The sequence below is a fragment of the Cyprinodon tularosa genome, unplaced genomic scaffold (assembly GCF_016077235.1).
Source record: "Cyprinodon tularosa strain WSP-4 unplaced genomic scaffold, ASM1607723v1 ctg463, whole genome shotgun sequence".
Taxonomy (NCBI): Eukaryota; Metazoa; Chordata; class Actinopteri; order Cyprinodontiformes; family Cyprinodontidae; genus Cyprinodon; species Cyprinodon tularosa.
In genome coordinates this window covers 226,136-251,895 of record NW_024039189.1, presented here as the reverse complement: position 1 = coordinate 251,895, position 25,760 = coordinate 226,136, and the positions used below count along the sequence as shown (strand labels likewise).

Genomic DNA, 25,760 nt, shown 5'->3' with positions numbered 1-25,760 from the left:
TCCTGTTTTATTTTATTTTTTTGCTGGCATATTAAATCTAAAATTGAAAGTTAATGTTTCAATGAAAGTGTTCAACCGGTTCAATCAGCATGATCTGTGCCATGATGCTAACATCAGCTGTTTTCCTCATTGTGCTCGTCTGTCTGTCTGTCTGTCTGTCTGTCTGTCTGTCTGTCTGTCTGTCTGTCTGTCTGTCTGTCTGTCTGTCTGTCTGTCTGTCTGTCACTAATGCTGCCTTGTTGCTGTGACACTAATCAGGACTCTGCACTGGGACTCTGACCCGTCCACTCTTCAACTTCACTCTGATTCTGAGCTGGGGTACTGGACACTCTCTTCTCTCCTTTCCTGGTCATTTTCCTTTCTCTCAATCTATGGCATGATTACTTTAGTGTTCAGTCATAGTAAAGTCGATTCAGTCCAGGATAAACTGACATTATGCATGTTGAAAAGGTCAGATTTAGATGCTGCAAATAAAAGAACTAATCGATTATCTTCACTGTACAAAAAAGGATTAATGTTTTAAATTAGATGAAGAGTTTGTCTGAATTAGGTGAGAACTGTTACAAAATAGAGTGAGGATGTTACACTAGGGATGACCTGATCCAATATTGATGTCAGAAAGCAGTCTATCTGAAAATATATCGGCTGCATCAGAAATCTCTGCTTTTAGCCTGCTGATAATAAAACTGCTTCTCTTTGAAATGTATGTAATCCACTGATTAATAATAGATGGATTGGTTGCTTTCATACCTGTTGTTGTTTACTGTTCTCTGATATATAGCTCTTATCAAGCATTTTCTAACACTCTGCAAAATGATAAATCTAAGTATGTGTGAATCATGGTGATATTGTATCAGTGGCAAAATTTAATGCTGCAATATTCTTATTATGATTGAAATTTAAGAAGTTTTTTCAGGACATCCCAACTTTAAAATAACTTGGTGCAAAGTTTGAATTATTGTGTGTTTTATAGGCGAGTGGCTCCAAAGCTGGGAATGGCAAAAGTCACACAGGTGGACTTCCCTCCGCGGGAAACGGTGTCCTACACAAAGGAGACTCAGACTCCTGCCCCAACCCAGGTCAAAGAAGGTGACTCATTCATGTTTAAATTCTTTGCAAAAATAAAAAAGTGGTGATGCACTGATGAGTTTTTATTAAATTAAACTTTTTTTCAATCTTTCGAAAATTCGAATTTCTTTTTATGGATTATATTTATTAGCATCTATATTTTTAACTCTCCCGCCTCAACTAAGTTTGAAATGGTTTGAATCTAGTTTATAAAGAATAACGGCTTCATCTAAAAACTAATTGGATAAGATATTCCTTTGCTAAAGCTGTTTGATATCAGAAAAAAAAACTATTGACAGTACATCATTTGAAAATTTAGATCACTACATTGATTAGAAATTGCAGTGTTCTGCCTACTGCTTACTTTCACCATTTCATGATGTCGTTACTACACATGATTAGCAATACCTCAGGCGGGGGAATGGAGTCCATTCTACAGGCAAGTTTTTGGGGGTATTGCTTTATATGCATATAGTTTGTTGCCTATAATGTATATCATGATTAGTATATAATGATATTTTGTGGGTTAAAAACAATTATGCCCTCTTGTTATCTGCTGAAAGTCTGGCTCTCTCTCGTAGCATGAATAAAGCATAGAAATGATAGAATTGCAGAACCTAGTTTTTCTCTTTTAACTGCTTGTATTTCCCCTCTTCCTCCGATTTTATTTTAAAATTTAAACAGCACTGATAAAGGTCATGTTTTACTTGGTGCAGGAAAAGTATTACATTTTGAATTACTAACTTCCAGGTTAGGAGCTAAAAGCCTGACGGTTTTGGTCACCACCATGATTCTCTGCATCTTCACACACAAATTATATGTTTGGACAAAAAGAGCTTCATCAAAGTGTTTTTAATTTATTTCCGTAAGATGTGAAAAAGGCGAATTGAGTGACGTGTAAAGAAAGGTTTACAAAGCCCTGAGATGAAAGTGATGGAGGAAAAAATGTGACACAAGAAATGAGGGCAGAGATTCAATTCAGACAAGCTCTGCTCCTCTGAACCCCACAATCGGCTCGGCTTTGGTCTAATTAACGAGCAGGATGAGAAAACCAGTGACAGGAAGGAGAAATGCGATTGGAGCGGAAGATATGAGCGCTGTGCATTCGGCTGCTTATCGCCTCTCAAGCGTGTTGATATGTATGTAATTGCGGCTCTGAAGCTTTCATGTGGGTGGACAAACAGAATATTTGTGCTGAAATCCACATGTTGAACACATGTTGTATTAAATATGCGACATTCCCGAGCTGCTTGATCTTGGCTCATTTTTGCACCCGATTGTGAATAACAAGCTTCTCTGACAACCTGATGAGGGCTTTGGTTCTGATCCTTCAAGCTACTGGATGAGTTTGGCTTTTAATTTGCTCCAGTTAACACATGTTTTCAGCTTCCATTGAATGTTGGTTTGAATTTAAAACGTTGTACTGATGTGAAGGGCTATCAGAGACACCATGCAGTTAGTGAGTAAGGTGAGATTTTCCTGTGTTTGGAAAGAGGTGGCTGACTACAGAGCGAGCTAGTGGAGGATGAAGAGCATCTTTTTTTTTTGCTTCTTGTTTCTCTGGCCTCCGCTCCATATAGTAAAACTGTTAAACAACGGTGCTCTCTGCCAGCTGTTCAACACAGAACACCCCCACCCCCCCGCCCCTGCCACTATGTAATCATTTCATCAACTCCTTCGCTTCCCCTGTCTTCTCCCTTCACCGAACAGGCACATAACAAAACGCACTCAGTGACATTGTGCGTTTTCACACCATCACTTCTGGAGCTCGATGAGACGCCGATGCCTCCCCAGCTCTCTCCTGTTTGCCACATTTGTGATGCACGGGGTGGCGTCTGGCCTGCTTTCTGATTGAGTGATTCATTGTGTTGTGGAAAAGAGGCAGCAGCACCGCACTCTCAAGGTCAGCGGGCGGTGGCGTTAGCGGGAGCGGCTAGCGTGCCCTTGCTGCAGGTTGAGGGTTCCCACTGTGTCGGCACGACATCTCAGGAAAAATGAGTTTAAGATTGGAGATCAGCGGCTATATTCACACTTCTAAAAGAAACAATGAGCAATCAGGAAGAATGCTATCTAATTTTTTTGTTTTTGTTTTTGAGAAGCCTTGCTGATGATGCTAGAGAGAGCTGCTAAGCAATCCATGGTGTAGTTTTGTCCCATGAGATCCTTTACTCTCTTATTTTTGTTCAGAGAAGAAAATATTTGTAACCACAATAAAATGATCACAATTAAACATAGAATGAATGACTTCCAGGTATTACCACCACAGAGTTTCAGATTATATATAACCCTGGAATATTTAGATTCAATAATAAATGTACAAGAGAATAAACAGAAAAAAAATATTGATTTTGCTCACATTTAACAAAGTAAGGAAACTTTATTATTTATACTTATCGATAATCTATGGAATAATGTTCATTTGCATTTTTTTATATGTATTTCCTCTGTTATTCTTTCATAATTCATCTCTGGTTGTGAGCACCAACCATCTAAGATCAGAAGGCTTCCTTCTCGTCACCCTATTCTTTAGATTCCTCCACAGATTCAAGTCGGGACTCCGGCCAAATGTTCCAAAAGGTTATTAGGCATGCTTCCTCTCAGAAAAACGTGTTCGTAAATTTGAAGTGAAAAAATAAATTAAACAATCTTATAAACCAATAGAATATCTCTGTTTACTGTGTCATCTTTCTTCATTAAACCCTAATTTAAAATCCTTTGCAGCAGTATCGAGTATCTTTTAGGGGCATAAACCCTAATGTTTGCTGTCTTTTGTCTTGGATAGAATCAAATCATCTTAATGTTGATTGTCATGTCAAATTGAAGGATGATGAAGAAAAACTTAATGTTTTTTCACATCTCACCAGGAAAAAAGCAGCATTGACATGTTTCACCTGTCTCAGAGACACTTACTACATTAATTCAAAGTGTCAGCATAAAAGTTACTGAGCAGTGAAGTGAGCAACGGACAGATCTTCGTAGAAAAAACAGGTTCCTATAAATGGCCTTTTGTTTTTCCTCTATTAAATGTTTAAACACCTTACAGACAAAGAGTTGACCTGAAATCTACTTCACTCAGTAAATGCTTCCCTGCTCAGATGGGCTAATGCTAGCACAAAATATTCTTTATCTTTAAAAAATGTTTTTCTTTTCAACAATTAGTTGGTGACTGATCATAAAATCAGATTGCAATTGAAATTGGATGACTTGGTTACCAGAATAAAAGACTCTAACATCCTCTAACAAGAACAATGTTTTGCTTCCAAATATTTAAACCAGACATTAAACACAAAATGACACAAAAAAAGACTAAACAACCCGCATATAAAAGAGTTGGATCTTGTATCAGCAAGAGCTGCACATAGTATCAAATCACAATTGTCCCTTGTCTTTGTTGCCAATGCTTTGATGCGATTTGTGGTCTGCTAATTTTAAGCTCAAAGGTCATGTATAGACTCTGCGTGGAATTATTATCCTTTGCCTACAGTTTCCCTGTGCTGAATGCTTTCTTTTCATAACATTTAGCCACTGAAAAACTGAGGTGTATGATTGTGGAGATATCGGCATGACTAAAGAGAAAACAGATAGTATGGAAAATGTAACATTCAACAATTATATCTCTGTTGTATGCTTTCCTGGTGTGTCCAAGCCCTGTTTTTTAATGCATTGATGTCCTTATGTGTGAAGTTTGTGTGAAAATCGTGAGTATGTATCACTGCTACTGTATTTCCCAGACTGCATCAGTATGCACCGTTCAATAGAAGGCTGTAATTATGGAGTAAGATATTGTTGGGGGGGGGTAGGGGGATGGACTGGTTGCTTTAGCACCGTGTTTCAAAAGACTCGTCAGGAACACAAGCATGTCGGGTAGATCTGTAGATCTTGTATTTAATTGGAAGTGATTGTTTTAATCACTGAATTTAGAGGTAGGTCAAAACTTTTAATCATAAAGTCCTTAAAGACCCGCTTGTTTCTAGTGCCACTTGGAATCGTGGTCAGCTTTTATGCACTTGATGATTAGTTACTGAGTAGCTGATCATTTTACGGAGAATATTTCATGTTTTCCTTTTTTTCAGTTTTGCATAATTTATTATTTTATGTGCTCTCTTGATTTTGAAATGTGGATTTTTTTTTCCTCTAAACCAATTCGCCCTCCCCTATGTCCCCATATTTAGATTATACTCTAGTGTTTTATTTTCTTTGATTCAGATTTCTAGTGCCATTGTAGGTTTGTGTTGTCAAATTTTTTCTGTGGTTTTATATATGGGGTTTGATAAAGAAGTCCTGGAAAGACGGTTTTCAGCTTGGTCTGCTCAAACCTAGATCTTGTTTTTAGCCCTTGTTTGCACCAACCTAAGAAATAATAAGTTGTGGTATTAACTTCACTTTTTGGCTAGCTATTTTCAGTATTGTACAAGTAAAGGGAGAAGGAGTGCATAATGTAAATCTTAAAGAAACTGCATTTGTGCAGCATGCATGGGCTGAATTTGGGCTGCAAGAGAGAGTTGGACTTTCACTAGATAACAGGAAGGCAGAATGCAGTGCAACAAAATTGCTGTTTTATTCTTTTCAGCTTTTCAGCCTCTGTCATGGAGCAGGAATTTAAAAATGTTGTTCTCTGAAAATGATAAAGTTAAAGGCCTCGGTTCCAACTAGCAACTTCAAGCTTTATGCTTAAAACAGACAAAACGTTAACTAAAGGATGATTTAATGACTCACTGGAGCAAGACTAGAAGGAATATTTTCAATTCTATTCTAATCAGTGACATTTTCAGGAGTATAAAATGTTGGCACAGCTTCTGCAGATAAATAAAAAAGAATCTGTATTGGTAAATCTAAGCGTCATTCAAACTATTGACTCGAAATTGGCTGAAAATCTTGGATCTGTGAGCTTCTAAAGCTTCATTCCCATGTTGGAGTCAGAGCTGGTGAGACAAAGGCTGTTTGACGATTGTTCATCCTTGGCCCCATGCCATGTTTGCATTAATATGTAGTCTGTTGACTTGGACTTGCCTTTCTCTCTCCACCCCCCACCCCATGTCCTGTTCTGCCCCCCCCCCCCCCCCCCCCCCCCCCCCCCAAAAAAAAAAAAAAAAAGGTTTTATTTCTTAAGTGGTACAAAAGCCATAATTGGACTTACTTTGAGAGAGGTGTCAGCGTATGGGACACTGGTGATCCGGGTGAATTCTGTTAAATGCAACCCACCCACCCTTGCTGCTAGCAACCCCCCCTCTCGCCAACCACACACGCGCACAGCCCCCCAGCGGGGTCACCGGGATCACTAGCTTTTCTCCAAATGGCCATTTTGGCTGGCAGGTGCATTATACCCTTTATTTTCAGATTGTCTGTCCGCTCCTAATGCCTGGCAGGTTGATTGCTCCGGCTGCTTCGCCAGGGAAAGGGCTGACGAGCGCGGCCGGGACTAGCTGAAAGACAGTGATTACTGTTTTCCTTTAAGCCTGATTGAGGCCCTTGAAAGGAAAGATTTTAACCTTCTCCTGTTGGGAGTAGGGTATGGCTGCACATCGAAATAGCTCGTGTCATCAACCCGATTCTGTAAACTCATCAGCGCTCCCAATAACCTTCGTACGTCCATCTGAGGAAAGGGATTAATCACTTTATGGACAAAGTGACGGATGACATTATCATTTAGATGATCTCACTAGCAAAGAAATTCTTGCTTGTTGTGCGGTTATCTTAACTAAAAACGCCCGTGGAAACAAAGCTAAAACTTCCTTCTTTTAAACATTTTTCCCCCTTTTCCCCGCTTCTTTTTACACTTAACATCATCTCGAGAAGATGTTTTCAGTCCTCTTTGAGGTGAAACCTGTGTGCAGTTTGCCAGCTGGTGTGGCCTGTATTTTGTTGTACATTCTCCAAGCCTGAATAGGAGCCGCAGGACCTCCTGCTAGGACGGTAATTGCGCAGGCTTGCCGTTCAGGGGGAGGCTTGTCTTGAGGCGGCCAGGCGGAAAACCTCTGTGCCATCCCCATGCCACCTTTGAAGAGCACAAGACAATCCCTGCATCACCATCTGCCTTTGCACCATGCCGTCATCTGGCCAAGTCCAAAGGGATGGGCCGAGGCAGCTGCTCCTCACCCTCTGCCCCGTGGCCTAGAAGGGGGCAACCTGCAACTGGGACAGAGGAAACTGCTACACTGACAACCAGACTCCTTTTTGAATGGATCGTGTCTCATTAACAGTTGGGAAAAGACAGGGGTCCCTATGACAACAAGACACCCGCTGCGCCGTGTCCCTTTAATACAAACGACAAACTTCCCTGCTATAGAGGAGCAGGTTTCTTCTTTGAAAGGCAACATAGTGCTGACAAACCAAACAAATGCAAGGCAGAGATACAAAATCACTCTATTGCTGCTCCTGTAATCACTGGGTGGAGCTTTTATTGAAAGGCGAAAATAATGGAGTGTAAGAAAGCGGCCGAGCTGTATGAAGCGTCCGTTGGGAGGCGTAATGGTTCCTTTTGATAAAGTTTTCCACTTTCATTTGATTTTAGTTTGCCTATTCTAATGTGTCATTCAGACAAAACCATAATAATAAGGATAACATTCTAGGTTTATTATTTTTTTTCTTCTCTGTTCCTCATATTAGGAAATGCTGGTACAGGCTCATTGAATCTGTGATCTGAGTTCTAATGAAGTTAATTTGTTTGATTAACAGAGGAAGAAGAGGAGGAAGAAATCGCTCCAGTTCAACCAGTCATCGAGGATCAGACTGAGAAACCTGATCAGAACGAAGAAGAAGAAGGTACCTCACTACAGCCATTGTAACGCTGCCACAATTTCCACTACAATTGTTTGGAGTATTTTAAATTCATTTAAAATGATTGGTTTGCTCATTTCAAATGTTTTTAATCTCAATTAGTGGTTGATAAAAAGTTAGAATTAGAATCCATCCTCCTTTACAATAACTAACTTCCACTTAGTTGATTTAACCTCAGCTGTTCTCTAAGGCCTCAGAGGTTTATTAGAGGACTTTAGAGAAGGATCGACGTTATTAAGGTCTAGGAATACATCAGATAGGTTGGGGAGAACATTAGGTGTAAAAGAGAGTTTGGTCAGAAAAAAAACAAAACTCATAAGATTTAAACCTTTCAAAAATCATCTGAAAATGGAAGAAATTATTTCTAAACTAGCAACAAATGACCATCCTTTAAACTGCCAGAGCAACAGGGAGATAATTAGAGAAGCCAACAGCTGCCACTGTTACTCTGGAGGAGCTGCAGAGATTCACAGCTCTGGGATTGTCCAGCAACAGGCTATTTAAGTGTGAAAGCAGCTTTCTTTGCAGTTTATTTATGAGACGTCAAAGTTAGATGATCAAACAAGTTTTTTAGAGCCTGTTAAAAAAAAAATGAATATACATTTTTGACATTAAACCTAGAGTTAGACTTAAGTTAAAAAAACAGTTTTGGAAAAATTAGGTTTTCACAGTTTGTCGTCCGTCCAGTCTGACTGATCTTCAGCTTCTGGTATTTTCCAAGAACGTGCTACGTACTTTAAGTTGGTTTATCATATAAAATCTCATTAACATTTAAGGTGTCGATTTTAGATTTCTTCACGTTTTCAGTCCACTAAATTTTCCACCTCTCCACATTATTTTACTAAGTTTTGGTTTCCTTGTCAAGCCCCCCCTCATGAGCTGACTGAGGAGGAAAAGCTGCAGATCCTCCACTCTGAGGAGTTTACAAACTTCTTTGACCAGAGCACCCGCATCATTGAGCGCGCTCTGTCCCAGCACGTGGACATCTTCTTTGACTACAGCGGACGTGATCTGGAGGAGAAGGAAGGGTATTTGGAGTTTAATTTAACAGCTGTAATTATTAATTGTATTCATACATTTTCATCGATCGTATTGTTTTGTTTTTGCTGTTTTCCCCCTCCAGTGAAATTCAGGCGGGAGCAAAGCTTTCACTCAACAGGCAGTTTATGGACGAGCGCTGGTCCAAACATCGGGTCGTTACCTGTCTGGACTGGTCTCCGCAGGTGATTTTCTCTGACAGTTTTAACCCATCCTCCAAGGCACCATTTAACAATTATTTAATCAGATTTGACTCCTTTTTTCTTAGAAAATAGAAGGAAAAGCCAATATAATTGTTTCTAATTGACATTTTAAACGGCTTTGATCATGTTTTATGGTTACTTTACTTGAGTTTGACAACATTTCTCTTTCAGCCAAAACTCCCTGAGGAAAGCTAAGTTGTGTCCCCGTACACGTCATTGCCATGTCCGTTGGCTGTAATGATTTGTTTCCTCTGGTGTCTAAGGCCATTTCGCTCCAGATTCTGTGATGACTTTCGACAGTGACTGAGCACCACCTCTCTGTTCGCTATATTTCTAGCCCAGAGCAACATTAAAACCTTTAAAAAAAAAACTCTTCAACATCCTGCACACATACAGAATGTTTGTGTGTATCTGGATGTTGTTTGGGTTTTATTGCAGTTTTAAAAATTCTTTGATGAGCTTTTAAAATAGATGTAAAATAATTTTTTTATGAAAAATTAGAAGAATAAAAATGTAATATTAAGAATATGAAAGAGGCAAGCGGGGTGAAAATGAGTTTGATCATTAAAGCAGAGTTTATTACTGAGCAATGCTGGTGATAAATCTGGGCATTATATTATCTACTTCTTATAAATGTGTTCCATCTTATTTATCTCTTAATTTATTTATTTTTTCTCTAGTATCCTGAGCTGCTCGTCGCCTCATATAACAACAACGAGGAGGCTCCACATGAACCAGATGGTGTAGCTTTAGTTTGGAACATGAAGTTCAAGAAAGCAACTCCAGAGTACGTCTTCCACTGTCAGGTACCAAAGATTTCTCCTCTTCTTTCCCCTTTTATTATATATATTTTTTGTTGCTGTTGCTTCACCGCAATGCACTGTGCTCAGAGGGTGTGGAACACCACCCAGCCATTCTCTTACGCCCCCCCCCCCCCCCCCCCCCCCTCTCGCCTTCATGTACTCCGTGAGTTCACCACGCTGGCATTCACCTCCGCCACATCTTTTCCACAAACACATGTTCTGGAGAAGACCCCGATTCCAGGAGCTGCAGCAGGATTAAGTGTGGGTGGGTTTGTGGGGGGCAGGGCTGGTTATCATGTGCATCTAAACAAGGGCTCTGTGTTCAGACAGCGTGAGCTGGGAGACCAGTTGAGCTCCGTAGCTCTGCTCAGCTTCGTTATAATGCTCGCCCTGAGGCTCCTTCACCAAGACGAGTTGAGTAGAACCACATGTTGCCTTCAGAGCGGATGTCGGAAACGGCTCGCTGCGCTCCAAAGATGAATAAAGCTGAACAGGAGTGTGAATGCATTTTGATTTGTGCTTCCAAATTGGCAAAAACGCTGAGTTTTAGTTTTTGCTCCAGGAAGGTTCTTTGATGAAGAGATTTAGTGGTGAGAGTGAATCTAAGACCTTAGCTGTGATTAAAATAAAAACTCTTACTCTTTTGGAGTGAATCAGATTTCTGCTTCTGGGAAAAAACATTACTTTTAATTATTCTTTTTACTTTTATTATGAATCTTAATCAGTATGAAGCCTAATCATAAAATTAATGGTCAATAATATTGTGGTAGGATATGAGGTAGGTGGTGAGTTAGCTCTGTCATGTCATATGATAACCTAGAGGTAGAATATCCTGGAATGTAGTTGTTAAATATGGAAGTTAGGTCCCCCTGAAGGCAGCTGCGCCTCGGAACTTCCCTACCGGTTCTTTACCTGGGAGCAAGTTATTTACTACTCTTAACTCAAACTGGGTACCATATAAACCATATAAAAAAAGGAATATTAAACAGGAGTAAAAAAGTAACAGCGTTTATTCCAGATCAGGTCGTTACAGGACAGAGAAAATGCTTGGAGCTTGCACAACTGTGGACTCAAAAAACGTCAGCGAGCGTCCGGCAAAGATTGAGCCCCGAACAAGGTCATCTCCTCCTTCTTATACCTCATGAGTCTATGTTTTGCATCAGGTGGATGCTGAGCTGTCCGTATCAGAAACTGACATGCCATCCATGCCTTGAACTTAATGTATCTTGCCTCTTTACCCCATGATTCCACATAGCTCTCCTTTATCAGTCCGGCTCCAAGATGTGCCCATATCCTGTGTATTTTTAAAGACACGAAGGCTGTCCTGATTAGATGGCCTCCATAAACACAGTGACATCCACCATGTGAAGGAAGGCCTTCTACTCTGTCTAATCTGGCTAACAAAGTAACAATGCACATGATGTATAAAGAATAAAACTAACATATTTGATGATTGATTGATTGACTTCATTGATCTCACAGTGAAGAAATGTACTTGTTACATCAGCTCAAATAGTCCAAGAAGAATGTGCCAAAGAAAGAAAAGGGTGCATTCGATATATACAGTATATAAAGTGCGTCCACATATAACAGCTTAATTCTATTAAAAGAAAATTAAAGCAAAAAAAAAGGAAAAGCAAAATAAAAATAGAGGTGTTTTTATATAATGCAGACTTCAGCAAAAATACTGATTAAATCTGACGTAGATTTGTTTGATTGTGGGTCTGTGAGCTCCAGATGAAGAAGAGTGATGGTGTAAAAAAAAATCCAGCTCATGCTGCTGACTGTAGTTTTGACAGTTTAACCTTGAGTATAGAATCAATTGCTGCTCTTTTATTTCCCACTTCATGATCTCTGTAGTATTTAACAGCAAAAAAGTTTCACAACACCTGAGTTCTGTCATCCTTCTTAGCTGATTATATCGTAGCCTGCTTTGAACCAGCCGATCAGCAGCAGAGCAGCGTTCCTCCATGCTTCAGAGGAGACTTAAAGCTCTTCTCTTGCAACTCATTTATTGCACTTTTTATAAGAGGTCTGTGGAAGATTTTCTTCAACATGAACCTAATAGAGCTTTTCAAAGGGATGATCAGGCGCTACTTTGCTGTTTCAAGAGTTCTAATTTAGATTTCTGGCTGAGGAAGGTTCAACTCTGACTGGCTAGAAAAAACAATTCCAAACCTAAATTACATCTAGATGCTGACATTTAAAGGAGCTTAGTGCAAGTTACAAAGCTTTTGCAGAAGTTGGCCCCCTCGGTGACAAGCTCAAATAACACAAGTGTTGTGAATGTGAAAGGTAGAAGAGGAAAAGCACCATAGTCTGCCTCTGCGACTACATAGAGGTGTGATGGCTTCTGGGGTAAGAAAGTTATAAATATGGAACGTCTCGCGCTAATGTGTTAACCACAGCGGAGACTCAACACAGTAGCCAGATGAGCGAGAGTACACGTAGCTTCACAGAAAACGACAAGAATCAATCTGTCCTGAAGTGATGAATGGAGCCTACTCTGCAAAAACAATCTAACAATAAGCAAACATTTCTTATTTAATCTTAATTTCATTAGGTAAATAAGATAATCAAGCCAAAGGAATTAGTGTTTTTCCCCTTAAAATAATATAATTACATATTATGCACTTGAAATAGGAGACTGTTTATTCATATTTCAAATGTAAATTATCTTATTCCAATTGCAGTGTCTCACTTACCTGCTCATTACAAGAAAAAAAATGCCCTTATTTTAAGAAAAAGGACTTACTTCCATTTCCATTTTTTCAGTGTATAGAGGCAACTGCTGTTAATAGAAAACTAATTTTATACTTTGGACAAATGTAAGGGCACGTATCAGCAAAAAAAGAAAAACTTAACTGAGTTAACTTGCGCAAAGTTGCTTTTAAAACCATCTACTAGGGCTGATAGAAAGCAATTAGGAGTGAGTCACAATTCTTCCAATTCCTCTCTAGTTAAAACTAATACTTGAGGAACTGAAACATTTAATTATGGCAAGAAAGCAAACAAAAAGCAATCTTTAACTGGACAAAAACTTCTATTGATTTGGATTCACTTTTTTTTTTCTGTGCATTTTTTTTATTAACATATGAAGGATAGTGCATATCATTAGACTTTCTGGACAACTTGCAAAAACTCAAACTTGGAAACAAAGTCCAGTGGATTGTTTTTTTTTTTACTTTTTTGTAATGACCATGACCTGGATGACTGAGAATCTTCACCAGCATGTTGCACTCCCTTGGAATAATGCGTGAGTATGAGAAATTGCTTAGGAAACTTGCAGATTATAGGAACCATCTTCGTTTCAATTTAAGATGTAGACAACAAAGACTTGTTCCCAACAGCTAAAGACAGCTTAGACTAAAATCTACTATCAAATGACACAGAGCAGAAGAGATCCGTTCAAACTTTGGAAACAAAGTCCAGTGGATTGTTTTTAACTTTTTTTGTAATACTTTCTGGAGAGTTTGTCTGTTTTTTTTTTCTCTAGTTTTTTCCCCCAGTCTTTTTCCAGAGCATAAAGGTCATGCTGTTCAGTCTGGTAGTTGTGTGAATCACTTGGTTTATCTGAAAGTGATCTTCGAACTGGCTAAATCAAACACAATAATCAAAGACAATTAGCAAGGGGAAAGAAAAAGCCAAAATTGGAAGAGGACCTTTTAAGATCCTCAAATAGTCTGTATAAAGAATTTGCACAAACATTTCAAAGGTTTCAAAGAACGTCTTTCTCTCTGGAAGCCAAAAATGTAGAAATGGATGAATAAAATGAATTTGGCATTACCAGTTCTCTAATCCTTTCTAATTCTAATGAGCCATGACCACTAGCTCAGCTTGTAGGATCAGTCATCTCAGAAATGCTACATGGCAAAGCAAAAAATGAATCACCTAAAATTTCTTTGCTGTTTTAAACACGGTTGATTGACCCTAAACTATGAGTCGATCTTTCCTGCTAAATATTATTCGTTTAAGCAATAATAACTATTTGACAAAATCCAGAGGTCTAACTTTTTGTCCTGTTTTCTTCTGGTTTTACAGTCTGCTGTTATGTCTGCGGCATTCGCCAAATTTCACCCGAACATTGTGGTAGGAGGGACATATTCGGGACAGATCGTTCTGTGGGACAACAGGAGTAATAAGAGGACCCCCGTGCAGAGGACCCCTCTGTCTGCAGCAGCACACACGGTACTGTAGACGCATCACACAGGGGGGACTGTATTTTTCCTCAACATAGAGGCAGAAAATTTACCTTTGCTCTCGTTGCAGCACCCGGTGTATTGTGTAAATGTCGTCGGCACACAGAACGCCCACAACCTGATTAGCATCTCAACAGACGGCAAGATCTGCTCCTGGAGTCTGGATATGCTCTCCCAGCCTCAGGTGAGAGCAGCAGCCATTAATAACTCTAAGTTCAGGCTGTAGGCTGCAGGAAAAACCTGACATCCTGAAGACTGAAACATTCCAAGTATTGCTCACCTTTTTTCTGTTGTCTCATTCATGCAAAATGTTATTTCAGGCATGATTTTAAGGTTCAAGTTAACTGATTCCTCAGTTTGAAGGAAATATTTTTTGACAGCTCATCCTGTGCAGACCTCAACGTCAAAGTGACTTAGATTCTTCCTGACTGAACCGTGGTTTGATTTATTATAGTTTGCACTTGGCAGCGTGCTTATTAACATAAATCCCAAAATGGGGGCCATGTTAACGGATGTTGTTCCTTGTTTTCCCTCCTCTGTACAGGACAGCATGGAGCTCACCTTCAAGCAATCAAAAGCCGTCGCCGTCACCTCCATGTCCTTCCCCCTTGGCGACGTCAACAACTTTGTGGTGGGCAGCGAGGACGGCTCCGTCTACATGTCGTGTCGTCATGGCAGGTTCGACCACAGAATCCCCCTCCCCTCCACGTCTCTTTTTCTTAACTCCTACAGGAAACTGAGGCAACCTGTTAAGCCCACCTCGGAGCGGGTGTCAAATAAATAAAGCCCACTCGCTTCCCAGCACAGCCCGAATCCAACACTTGATCTCCTGCTGTTTGAGGTTTCACTCCTGCCCAGTCATCCTGTTTTTCTTTTTCGCTTGTCAGTTATGTTTGTTCAGGACTCAGTATAAACAGGGCACACATGCAGGGGAAAACAAATCATTTTTTCCCCTTTCGGTGCATCTCTGTGCCAAAGACAGCTTGTTTACAGTTAGTTGTTCCAGAGAGAATTAAAAACTGCAGTTCATCCCACAGTGTTGCCATTTGTGAGTCTGGGACTCTGCCCTCCCTGAGTGCAGAAATGTGGCCTGAATCAGTGCAGCCTCTCGGCCACCTTTGCAGGGTACCCACAGAAGGCATAGCTGCGAGGTTGTGCACTGCAGAATCACCTCTGTAATTGGGGGGGAATAATTTTCCACCTCATTTACAATGGTGTGATACTCTCATTGCAGTTAATAATGCATAAGCATCACTCATGCTGAGTATTTACCCTTCTACATTAATTATCAGAGCCTCAGTTGGATAACAGCTCTGCAACATGTGGTTGAAGGGACACAGGCACTTTCTGCCTCCCTGCTGGTAATTACATGATATAAGTAAATGATTGCTGTGAGCATGTCCAGGAGAGGTCCATCTGTGCCCGTTGATTCCCTTCAAGCTTAATGAAATGCTTAAATACTCACAAGCTGCACAGCTAACTGTTAACCTTTTAGGTTTTCGCTGTTCATTACTAATGCTGCTGCAGTGTGTAAGCGTGCATCTCTTAATCTGGGGGTCAGTTCTGTACATCTGTTGCTTGTTATCCTGCTTATTCAGATTTGTGTTTTTGCTTATCTCCTCAGCAAAGCGGGGATCAGTGAGATGTTTGAGGGCCACCAGGGGCCCATCACAGGAATCCATTGCCACACAGCTGCAGGGCCGCTGGACTTCTCCCACCTGTTTGTCACCTCCTCTTTCGACTGGACCGTCAAACTGTGGAGCACCAAGGTGAAGCCACTGAAGGAGACAAACACTAGCATGGTCTTTCTTTTAGTTTTGGCTTAACAGACCTCAAGAGGTTTCTTAAACTGCAGTTTCTCTTATTTTGTTTTAGGTCAGCTGGGTAGAGCTCCTAGCATAGTCACCTTTCCCATGTTTTGGATTTATTTACGTAGACACAAATCGCTCCATCACTCAAAAAAAAAGAAGAAATGAATGATTTGATTTAGTCAGCCCGCCTTTATTGTTACCTCTTAGTTTAATGCAGTGCTACAGGATTTTCAATCAGGGAAAAAGTCCACCTGTTCTTTGAAGGTCTCACAGGTTCGTTTCTACAATGAAACGTGGTGGAGGCAGCTTCATGCTGTGGGGATAAGGAAGCTGCTCAGATGTATTATAGGCTGCACAAGTTTAGAGACAGAAGACCGTGGTCCACCTTCCAGCAAGACAAAGAGCTAAAATGTTGTAAAGCCTGATTTTGTCTACAGATCTACACCAGACTTGGAATGTGAGGTTTATAGACAAATTAAAGTGAACAGAAACGTCCATATTTAAATATGTAGTGCTGTTGGTTCAACAAAGTAGCCTTTTTCTTTTCTAGTTTCTAAAGAACCAGTCTGGTCACGGAGTTTAAGCTTAAATGTTACGTATTTTGGAAACAGCTGATTTTCCTTGTACTTGAAATTCAGCTGGATTCCTTTTGACTCTAACTGTTCACCCTATTTACCAATGTGCAATCAATGCTAAGAACAGAGGTGGATAGTAACGAGTTTACTTGGGTAACTATTTGAAAATAAAACAAGTACCATTAGGAATACTTGTATTGCATTGTAATTTCTAGCAGCGGGTAGCACTGCTGCCTTGTAGCAAGAAGTTTGTGGGTTCGATTCCCAGCCCGGGGTCTTTCTGCATGGAATTTTCATGTTCTCCGTGGATATGCGTGGGTTCTCTCCGGGTATTCCGCCTTCCTCCCACAGTCCAAAAGTATGACTGTTAGGTTAATTGGCTTCTCTAAATTCTCCTTAGGTGTGAGTGCTTAGCTGTGAGTGAGTGAGTGAACGGTTGGTTGTCTCTGTGTTGTCCTGCGATGGACCTGCGACCTGTCCAGGGTGTACCCCACCTCTCGCCCGTACACAGCTGGAGTTAGTCACCAGCACCCCTCATGACCCCACTTGGGATTAAGCGTGTCAGAAAATGGATGGATGTAATTTCTACTTTTACTTAAGTAAAATATGAAAAAGTATCACTATCTAGAGTAAAATGTCTGGGTGCTCCATCCATTGCTAGTAACTTCACTTAATAAATACTGACTTTCATCCTTTTTGTATTCAAGGCTTATTGGCTTTGTGCTATTCTCCATTTGCTGAGTTTGCTGTGTCGTTTGCAGGTCTGATAAAAATACAGTAGATTGTAATTTACACTATTCTGACATACCTCGACTATTGTTTTATAACTCTAGATATCTATTTTCAAGCGTGTTCATTCCATTTAAATTTGTTGTTGTGTAATTCATGGATGTACTTTGTTTATTTTTTTCTAATTAAAAGCTTAGATTTTGTTGAACTTTACATCATGTTGTAAAACATTAGATCAGTTGTTATGATCTTATATAGTAAGTAGATCAATTACTCTGCACATTAAGAGCCTTTCTACCAAATACATTTCTCTCTTGAGTATTTTTAGGATGGCTACTTTTTAAGTTTTACTTGAGTCCAATTTTGAGGTACTCTACCCACCTCTGGCTAAGAAGTATCAGCATAGTAAAGTTTGCCTGAAGACATTAGTGCAGAAGCCTGCATTGTTTTACTCTGCATAAAAAGCATTGACGTTTCTTTTATTTTGCAGAATAACAAGCCGCTGTACTCGTTTGAAGACAACTCTGACTACGTGTATGACGTGATGTGGTCTCCCACTCACCCAGCTCTGTTTGCATGTGTGGACGGAGTGGGTCACCTGGACCTGTGGAACCTAAACAATGACACAGAAGTACGCTCCCTCCTCCTCTAACCCAGTCTTGCATTAGATCCCACGCAGAGTTTGCAGAGCGGAGCTCATCTTCTGATTGTTGTTGTTTCAGGTGCCCACTGCTAGCGTTGTGGTGGAGGGTAACCCAGCCCTCAATAGGGTCAGATGGGCTCATACTGGGAGAGAGATTGCAGTTGGGGACTCTGACGGACGTGTTCTTGTATATGAGGTTGGAGAGGTGAGCAAACATGACTCATAATCTAATTTAAGGTAAATCATATTGGCTTTTGTGGTTTCATTGTCTGGATTTGTATCAAAACCTTGAAAAAAAGATGGAAAATATGTCCAGTCATGAATTTATCCCTGTTTTTGACAACTCTTTAATAAAAATGAGCCCGAGAAGATATTTGACATGCAAACTGTAGAAGCCCTGAGCTTTGTTGCATAAATGAGTGATTAATTATTTAAAATAGCCACTTCAGCTTAATGAGATGTATTTAAGAGACCATCTAGGAGATTTAATGAACTACCCTGAGCAGTTCTGTTCAGTCTGTTATTTAGCCATTATCGGCATGAATGGTTAGAAGCCGTCGGAGTAACTCTGCTGTTGTGGCTCTCCCTCACAGCAAATTGCAGTTCCACGAAACGACGAGTGGACGCGCTTCGTCCGCACGCTGGCGGAGATCAACGAAAACAGAGACGACGCAGAGGAGCTGGCTGCTCAGCGCCTGGCTGCCTGAGCTCTCCTCCGTGGCTCCATGCGGTGTTTAAGGGTCCAGCTGGGTGATGGTGACTGTCGGCCCTGTTTTTCAAAAGTGACTGAAGGAATAAAAGTGTAAACAGTTTCTGAATACCATCAACCAGCCTTCCTCAAAGATCCAAGCAGCAGGGTTATCAAAACTGGGACACTAACATTAAGCCGTATTATTTGGAGAAAAAAAAACTGTCTGTCTTCTCTTCAACCAGATGCCTTAAAGTTTAACTGTAAAATCTTTTCCTGTCAAATGTTGGAGCATGTCGAGCCTTAACTTTGAGTTTCTTAAGCCAAATAGGTGCACTGCTGCACAAACCCACAGATGTCAGCCAAGCTGTAGCTGTTGTTCCCATTGAAGCTGTAATAAATCAATCAGGTCGAAAATAAGCCAGTGCTGTAATAATCTAATGGAGTTACAGTCAGACATTGACTTTCACTCATTTTAACCTCAAATCTTTCATTATTATGAGGCTTTTTATGAAAAACCTTATCATTCAGCCTCTTAATGGAATGGAACTAGAGCAGAGCTGTTTTTTGATACTGGTATGTATATCTACATATAGAGAAACCACACTTCTTTACAGTCATATCTCTGATAGCTGGCATTTTGGTCTCTGATTGTGCTCTGTACAACCCTGCAGATTTTTTCTAGTTTATGTGAGATTTCTAAGTTGTTCCTGAAAATCCAAACTAGTTTTCTTACATCTTTTGATTGTCTATGGCCCAATAGAATGTGGTTTATCTTATCTATCCCATTTGAAATGTGATGGTGTATTTCACCATGCATATGCAGAACTGTTTCTTTTCTTTGTAGAACAGATACGACCTGCATTCATTTCATATTATTTTGTTTATGCATTCTCCCATCCTGATGAGAGAAAAGTTTCCAAAGAAGATGAGTGAATGTTAGTTTCTGACTGTAGCTGCAGCTCAAGTTGTCATCTCTACTCATTTAGAAACAAGTCCAGAATTTCTATTTAATGCTGTTTTATATTAATCCAACCGAATGATCTTCCATGCTGTATCTGCTCAGAGGTGTTTATAGCTGATCCATATAGATTTTCTTAGATTTGGGGGGAACCAGAGAAAGTATGTTTCACAGTAGAAACACTTTGAATGATTTATTTCAATAAAATACAATAAATACACTTAAATTACATCCCATGTCCCATAGTTATGATTTCAAAATAAATATTTTGAAAATATCTGTACATCTTTGTTAAATATAACCCATGCACACCAAAGCTGTCATACACACCCAGAAATATAAGGAGTAATTCTTCACTTAGCCATAATGTTCCTCTTTACAGAAGTACAATATGTACAGTAAAACTGAAAGCAAAGCAGAGAAAAGATAAGAAAAGCCACACCCATGCAGCATCTATAGTGAAACAAGCTCTCTGATACATTAGCTTGAAATCTGAGGAACATGCCGCCCTCCTGCTGCAGCTGTTTATGAGGACTGAGTCTCGGGTCTGGACCCTCCAGAGGACTTGAACTTTGGCAGATGCAAACCAAATTTCCTCTCCACTCCGGCAAAGGTTGCAGCAGCCAGACTGTAGCCTCCGACATGGTCAGCAGTCACAGAGGGCAGGTCCTTCACCATGGGTTTGGGAACAGGCTCGGAGCCGGCAGGACGACTGGAAGGAGAGGGAAACTTTGGTTAAATACATAGAAACTGATATTTCCCGTGGGAGACTGTTCTCTTTGTCATGCACAAACAGAAACGTATATAAAATTAGTTGTTTAACAGAAAGAAAAGCTGAAACAAACATGTCCAAACCAGACTTTACCCAAAGTGGTTAAACTTGTAATCAAGGTGGGAGGAACGGTTTAGTTGATAAATTCCTGTCTGCAGGTTTGTTATACAGAGCCTCATCCAAATCAAGCTTACTAGTAATTTTGTCGCATTACAGCTACAAGCTTTATTCGATTGGGAGTTAAGGGCAGCATCACAAAGTGATATATAAATGTGACCAATGTTGTGCCAGTTCAAAGAACAGGCTCAAAGTTCAGTTCACACAGATGAAAATGAACTGGCTCATGTTTATACTTCACTTTTTCAAAAAAAAGAATTTAGGTCCGAATTACAAAGAACTTGAGAAACATACAGGAATATTCAGGCTCTCCGGAAAAGATCTGCATCAAAAATGATTTCTTACGTTCCTCATTCAGTAGCAGATGTTTCCCAAAAAAGCTCAGATGCTTTAACTCGATGTGTCGCTTTAAATTTAAAGTGGACGTGGCTTGGGTACAGACTTATTTGTTAAGTCCCAGTGGAAACAGTTTGCATAAAAAACACAAGTTTCTTCTGTCCAAGTCTTCCTTTCTTAGTTCAGAAAACTTTGCCAGTCGTTCTGCTAAACTGGCATCAAAAATACCAGCAGTTAAGTTTGAAATTCGCAGACTAGTACTAGCAGTACACATGCTGGTCTGTCATGCTGTTTGCTGTAATAAGTGCCATAAAACCTGACATTATCCAATGAAAAGTGTTATCAATTGGACATGAGCTGTGTATCTCTGTATTCTCAGAGTGGACGTCACTCTCGTTCCGGTTCATTACTTCCAAACTGATTTGTTCACTAAAAATAGGAACGTATTCATTGAACGTGTTCATGCACACCGCTGAATGTGACATTGAAGGGGTGTGGTGTGCATTTGTAATCAAACCCACTGAGTCGATAGAGCATTCCCACAGCATGATGCTGCCACTGCAGTTTTCAAAGGTGAGGCTAATGTATTTAGGGTGCAGTGCTGTGTTAGCTCCCTACCAGATAAAGCATTTTGCCCTAAAGGCTAAAAATTCTGATGTAATGTTTGTGGTGAACTCCTAATGACCTTATGCTTGTCAGATTATTGGGATCCCCTTCAGATAGTTTCCTGCATAAAATCTAGCCCGGCTGAACAGCAGATCTTTGCAGCTCCTCCAGAGCTGGTTCCATCAGTGATGCCATGCTCCAGATATTCAAAGCTTGGAAAACTGTTTTATAGTCTAACCCTGCTTTAAACGCAGCAGAACTTTTTGTTTCTTGATCTACATCTATGTTCTCTAACAAACCTCCGAGGCCTCGGGAGAACAAATGCATTAAACAAGACTGATGAGGTGAATTCTGAAGCTGATGAAAAAGTTACATACTTTTTCAAGGCACTTTTTACATGTCCGTTCCTATTTTGCTCCTTTCTAAACGCACAAAGTACTTACTGTCCACCAAAGTCAACGTAGAAGAATCTCTGCAGCAGCTCGTAGGTCACTAGGGTTACACCAAATTGCGGCGATGATCTGAAGACGCGAGCTGAGGGACGAAGAAGGGAACCGGAGGTCATCAACTGAATGGTTTATCTCATGCAGTCACTGAAACACTCGCAGCTCAGCTTGATGGATGTGCATATATGCCGTGCTGGCCTTACCTCCTGCGCCTTTCCAAAATGCTCTGAAGCCTTCCTCTCTGAGGATCTTCCTAAAGCAGTCGATGACACCGCTGTACGTCGTCTGGCCCGCCCGAGCCGCCACCTGGAGCCTGGTTTTGATGACATCGGCAGGGGTCACCAGCGACGCCGCCGGTACACCTTGTTTGTCACACAAACACATAACGTAGCGGTTTTGGTATGCAGAGGTGGCTTCAATCTGAGATAGAGATGGCTATACCTTCATGGCGTGATCGCTATATAGTCAGACTATTGACGAGGAAACAACAGGAAGGAAAAACCGACAGGCGTTTTTTTTTTTTCTAAGCCGATAATGCGGCGCGTTCATTTATAAAACAACATGACGCCGTCCTCCCAGATGTTTACCTGCTATAGCTCCGGCGGTCAGCAGCTGCAGCGCGCCCAGCCTTCCGTCTTCATCTGCCAGCTTTTCCTTGGTGTGGGCATAAACGGGGAAGTAGATGGCAGAGAAGGGGATGTCACGCAGGAAGCAAGCTTTGGCTCCCTACCAGGAAAAAAAAAAGAATATAAACAAAAGCATCGGCTCAGAGACTGATGAATGAGCAGCAGACAGAGGTAAGGATGGTTTGTCTGCAGGGATTAAGAGGCTGGGGGAGCTGATTTATTCAGCCTACAGGGGGGCTTTAGTATTGATGATGGAGCTGAAGAGCCCCAGGGAGAGCTGAAGCACCGGGCCTCTGGAGACAGATCCATCAAGGTCCTCAGCGTGTTGACTTACCAAGAGGAAGCCAACTTTAGAAAAAAAAGAAATAAGAAAAAGCTGTAAGTACAGACACGTGGATCTGGAGGGGAGCAGTGAGGAAGTGTAATCCCTCACTAATTTGCTGCTGCGACTCCACTGCATGTTCAACGTTGGTTTGGAAAATTGCAAACAGTCAAATATAATGTTTGATCTGTAAGTTTTCCGTTTCCCATCAAAGTTATGTCCATTTAAACATATTGCTTCTTCAAACACAGAAGTTTATCTGCAAAAGTGCGAATATAAAACAAATTTAATTGAGGTGTTTTGGTTACTTTAATTTTTTAATGAACTATTAGAAGGAAATGTGAATGATCATATTTCCCATAAACTCTCTGAGGTTTGAAAACTCATTAAAGTTTATGAAAAAATAAAGTTGTCAGCATATCAGATGAGCCATTACAGCAGAAAATTGGCTGATTTAGTTGAGAATGAATAGTTTCAAAACTTCAACCTTTTGCATTTTCGTCAGGTTACAAAAACAAGATTAAAATGCTTCAAATGTGACAGTGGAACGTCGCTATAGACTGTTTTTCAGTCTGTGATAAACTTCAAATTTCAGTATTTTTGTGGTTTATTTTCTGTTTCTTTTTCTGGTTTTCAAAGGAAAATATAAAAAATGGACACAAGGACCTTGTGGTTCTACTGTTTTTTAATTTCTGATTGCACTCTTACACACGCTCTCCCAACCATAAAGGCTGCTTATGTGTTTCATCAGCTTTGAAACATGGATAATGTCTGCCAAATAAAACAAAATCTAAATAATCTATCTGATTGAGAGATCAAATATGAGCCAAAGTTTGCCTGAAATATTTAGACATTTAGGTCGACTCAGAGAGAATGTCGTTAAGGTGCCTCATGGCTCCGGCTGCACTTTGGATCCTGCAGATATGGTGTTCCTGACTCACCTTGTAGAGGCCGAGGAAGCCGAGGTCCCTCACAACGTTCAGAGCGCTGACCCTGGGGCCTGTGGTGATCTCTCCAGCCACCTGTAGTCTGATCTTTACAATCTCAAGAGGGTTGGTGAAAATCACCTGGGAAGCTCCAGCCTAAGGATTGCAGCACACATAGGAAGAGAACCATCCAATGATGTTGAGCTGTTTACATGCAGACGTTGTGGTTTTCTCAGTGCGTTTGTCCCCTCAGGGGTGAACTCTGGGTGAAAACGGTGATGGTGTGTAAGCATTTTTACCCCCTTACAGGGACTTTTAAATCTTTTCTGTAAACTTAAGCACAAAGGTTGCTTTATTTTCACCCTTGGATCTGATGTTTTCTGAACGGCCTTGACGGGAGGAGGAAAAAGCCGGCATTGATGGAGAAACAACTGGGGTCACAGGAGCACGGAGCAGGAGAAGCCACCGGCTCATGGTTGGGAGGCTCTGACCCTGGCACCGGCCCTCTGCCCTCGCCGCCTTTCCTCCAGGCGCCTCCTGCGGCAGGGTGAGCGGCCCGGCCTGGCCTCGCCCCGCACACTTCCCCAATTCAACCTCTATTCCCAGGGGAGAGCGCTGAATCACCGGGACAGTCCAGGAAAGCAGTGTCCTGAAGGCATGGCACCCTCTGACTCTGGCGCATTTATCACCCTCCCCAAATCTAATCAGGCCCCAGGATGGCTGCTGCTGACATTCAGGGCAGGGGTCTTATCTGTAAACATCCGAGCAGAGGGCTAAAAAAAGCTCGTTTTCAAAGCGGAGGGGGGAATATCCGCTGCTCTGAAGTTTGATGCTCTCATCTCCTGTCTTTCATCTTCTGCCGTGATAATTCAGCGAGTTATCAGATTAAACTGAATTTAAACTTTCATGCATGTGTGTGTGGGACAATTAACAGGAACCCCCCGCCCCCCCACCCGAACCAATTAAGCCCAAACCTCTGGTTTGCACCAAATGAGAGCTGAAACACCCTGCGCCTAGACCTGCTCCAAGACCTAACACGGGTTTGGACCCTGTTGTCAAACTCAATCACGATGAGCTAGACCCTGCTTCATCCAGAGCCCTCCAGGGCCTCTTCCTCCAATTACACTCTGACAGGGGTCACAACCTCAAAGACCCCGCTTCTCTGAGTCCAACCTGCAGGCCTTCATTCTCCCAACCTCTCATATCTACACCGTGTGAAGGAATTACGTCTTTAATCCAACGCTGCTCTCAGAATATGTGACGAGGCTGCATCTACAACTATAACGTTAGTGCTGCTTATGGAAATATACTCCAAGGATCACCATAACGCAGCGTTACTGAGTAATTACACGACAGAACGGGCTGATTACTGTAGTCTGATTGAAAAAGAAAACACTAAAAACATAAATTTCTCATCAACATGAACAAAGATCTAAATAACGATGAATTATTGGCTCTTCCTCAAACATAAAACTTCTTTTGATCATTTCCTTTCATGTCTGTTCAGATGATTTTATAGACATATTTTGGTGTTATTGGATGAGTACAATAATTACAATAATGAAAAATATTTTACATATTAAAGAGTTAAGCTGAGGCTTTTAAAGCCATTACTGAGCACATTGGTGGTACCATCATGATGTGGCTCAGTTTCTCAGAGTTGAAAAAGTTCACTCCACAGATTTGATACCAAAACGAATAAGAGACTAAAATTACTCAAATTAACAACTGAGACTTAAACACATCTGAATGTTATTACAGGATAATGACCTGAAAGTTGGCCTCAACCCTGTTAAAGAATAAGCCAAGAAACCAACCGATTTAAATAGTACAATTCTTCCAAACCTTGTTGATACCTACAGAAAGTTTGCAGAGAAGTCAGAACTAGCTTACTCTAACTGAGATCGATGTGTAAATATAGGTTGGGAAACAGATATTTACAATCTAAAAACTGAGATCAGGAAATTATGATCGATTTATAAAAACTGTTATTCGTCAGTTTTTTGGGAGTGATTTAATTCAAGTATGGCTAGCATGGAAAGGCCAGAAGAGGGTTCTGGGTCCCAGATTCTGCAGGGAATGTGTGTCTCGACCCATAAACTTCCAGAACAGTG

The 25,760-nt window shown here is 40.8% G+C and overlaps 2 protein-coding genes across 3 annotated transcripts in view; one reads left to right on the top strand and one right to left on the bottom strand.

Moving 5' to 3' along the window:
• LOC119793895 (dynein, cytoplasmic 1, intermediate chain 2a-like) overlaps window positions 1-19,726 on the top strand; it is a 29,763-nt gene extending 10,037 nt beyond the window's left edge. The window contains exons 5-17 of one of the 2 annotated variants that reach the window (XM_038301183.1): window positions 259-318; window positions 974-1,089; window positions 7,744-7,830; window positions 8,711-8,873; window positions 8,969-9,068; window positions 9,767-9,892; window positions 13,931-14,077; window positions 14,159-14,272; window positions 14,633-14,766; window positions 15,713-15,857; window positions 17,694-17,834; window positions 17,926-18,051; window positions 18,440-19,726. In XM_038301183.1, coding sequence (XP_038157111.1) covers window positions 259-318; window positions 974-1,089; window positions 7,744-7,830; window positions 8,711-8,873; window positions 8,969-9,068; window positions 9,767-9,892; window positions 13,931-14,077; window positions 14,159-14,272; window positions 14,633-14,766; window positions 15,713-15,857; window positions 17,694-17,834; window positions 17,926-18,051; window positions 18,440-18,553 — 1,573 coding nt within the window. In that variant the 3' untranslated portion in view covers window positions 18,554-19,726. The remainder of the gene's footprint in view (window positions 1-258; window positions 319-973; window positions 1,090-7,743; window positions 7,831-8,710; window positions 8,874-8,968; window positions 9,069-9,766; window positions 9,893-13,930; window positions 14,078-14,158; window positions 14,273-14,632; window positions 14,767-15,712; window positions 15,858-17,693; window positions 17,835-17,925; window positions 18,052-18,439) is intronic. The other variant, XM_038301184.1, reaches the window with a different exon arrangement.
• LOC119793894 (calcium-binding mitochondrial carrier protein Aralar1-like) overlaps window positions 19,674-25,760 on the bottom strand; it is a 42,582-nt gene continuing 36,495 nt past the window's right edge. Inside the window, exons 14-18 of the mRNA XM_038301182.1 lie at window positions 23,662-23,802; window positions 22,360-22,498; window positions 21,976-22,134; window positions 21,770-21,860; window positions 19,674-20,207 (exon numbers count right to left, since the gene is read on the bottom strand). Of these exons, the coding sequence (XP_038157110.1) occupies window positions 20,021-20,207; window positions 21,770-21,860; window positions 21,976-22,134; window positions 22,360-22,498; window positions 23,662-23,802 (717 nt within the window). The 3' untranslated portion in view covers window positions 19,674-20,020. The remainder of the gene's footprint in view (window positions 20,208-21,769; window positions 21,861-21,975; window positions 22,135-22,359; window positions 22,499-23,661; window positions 23,803-25,760) is intronic.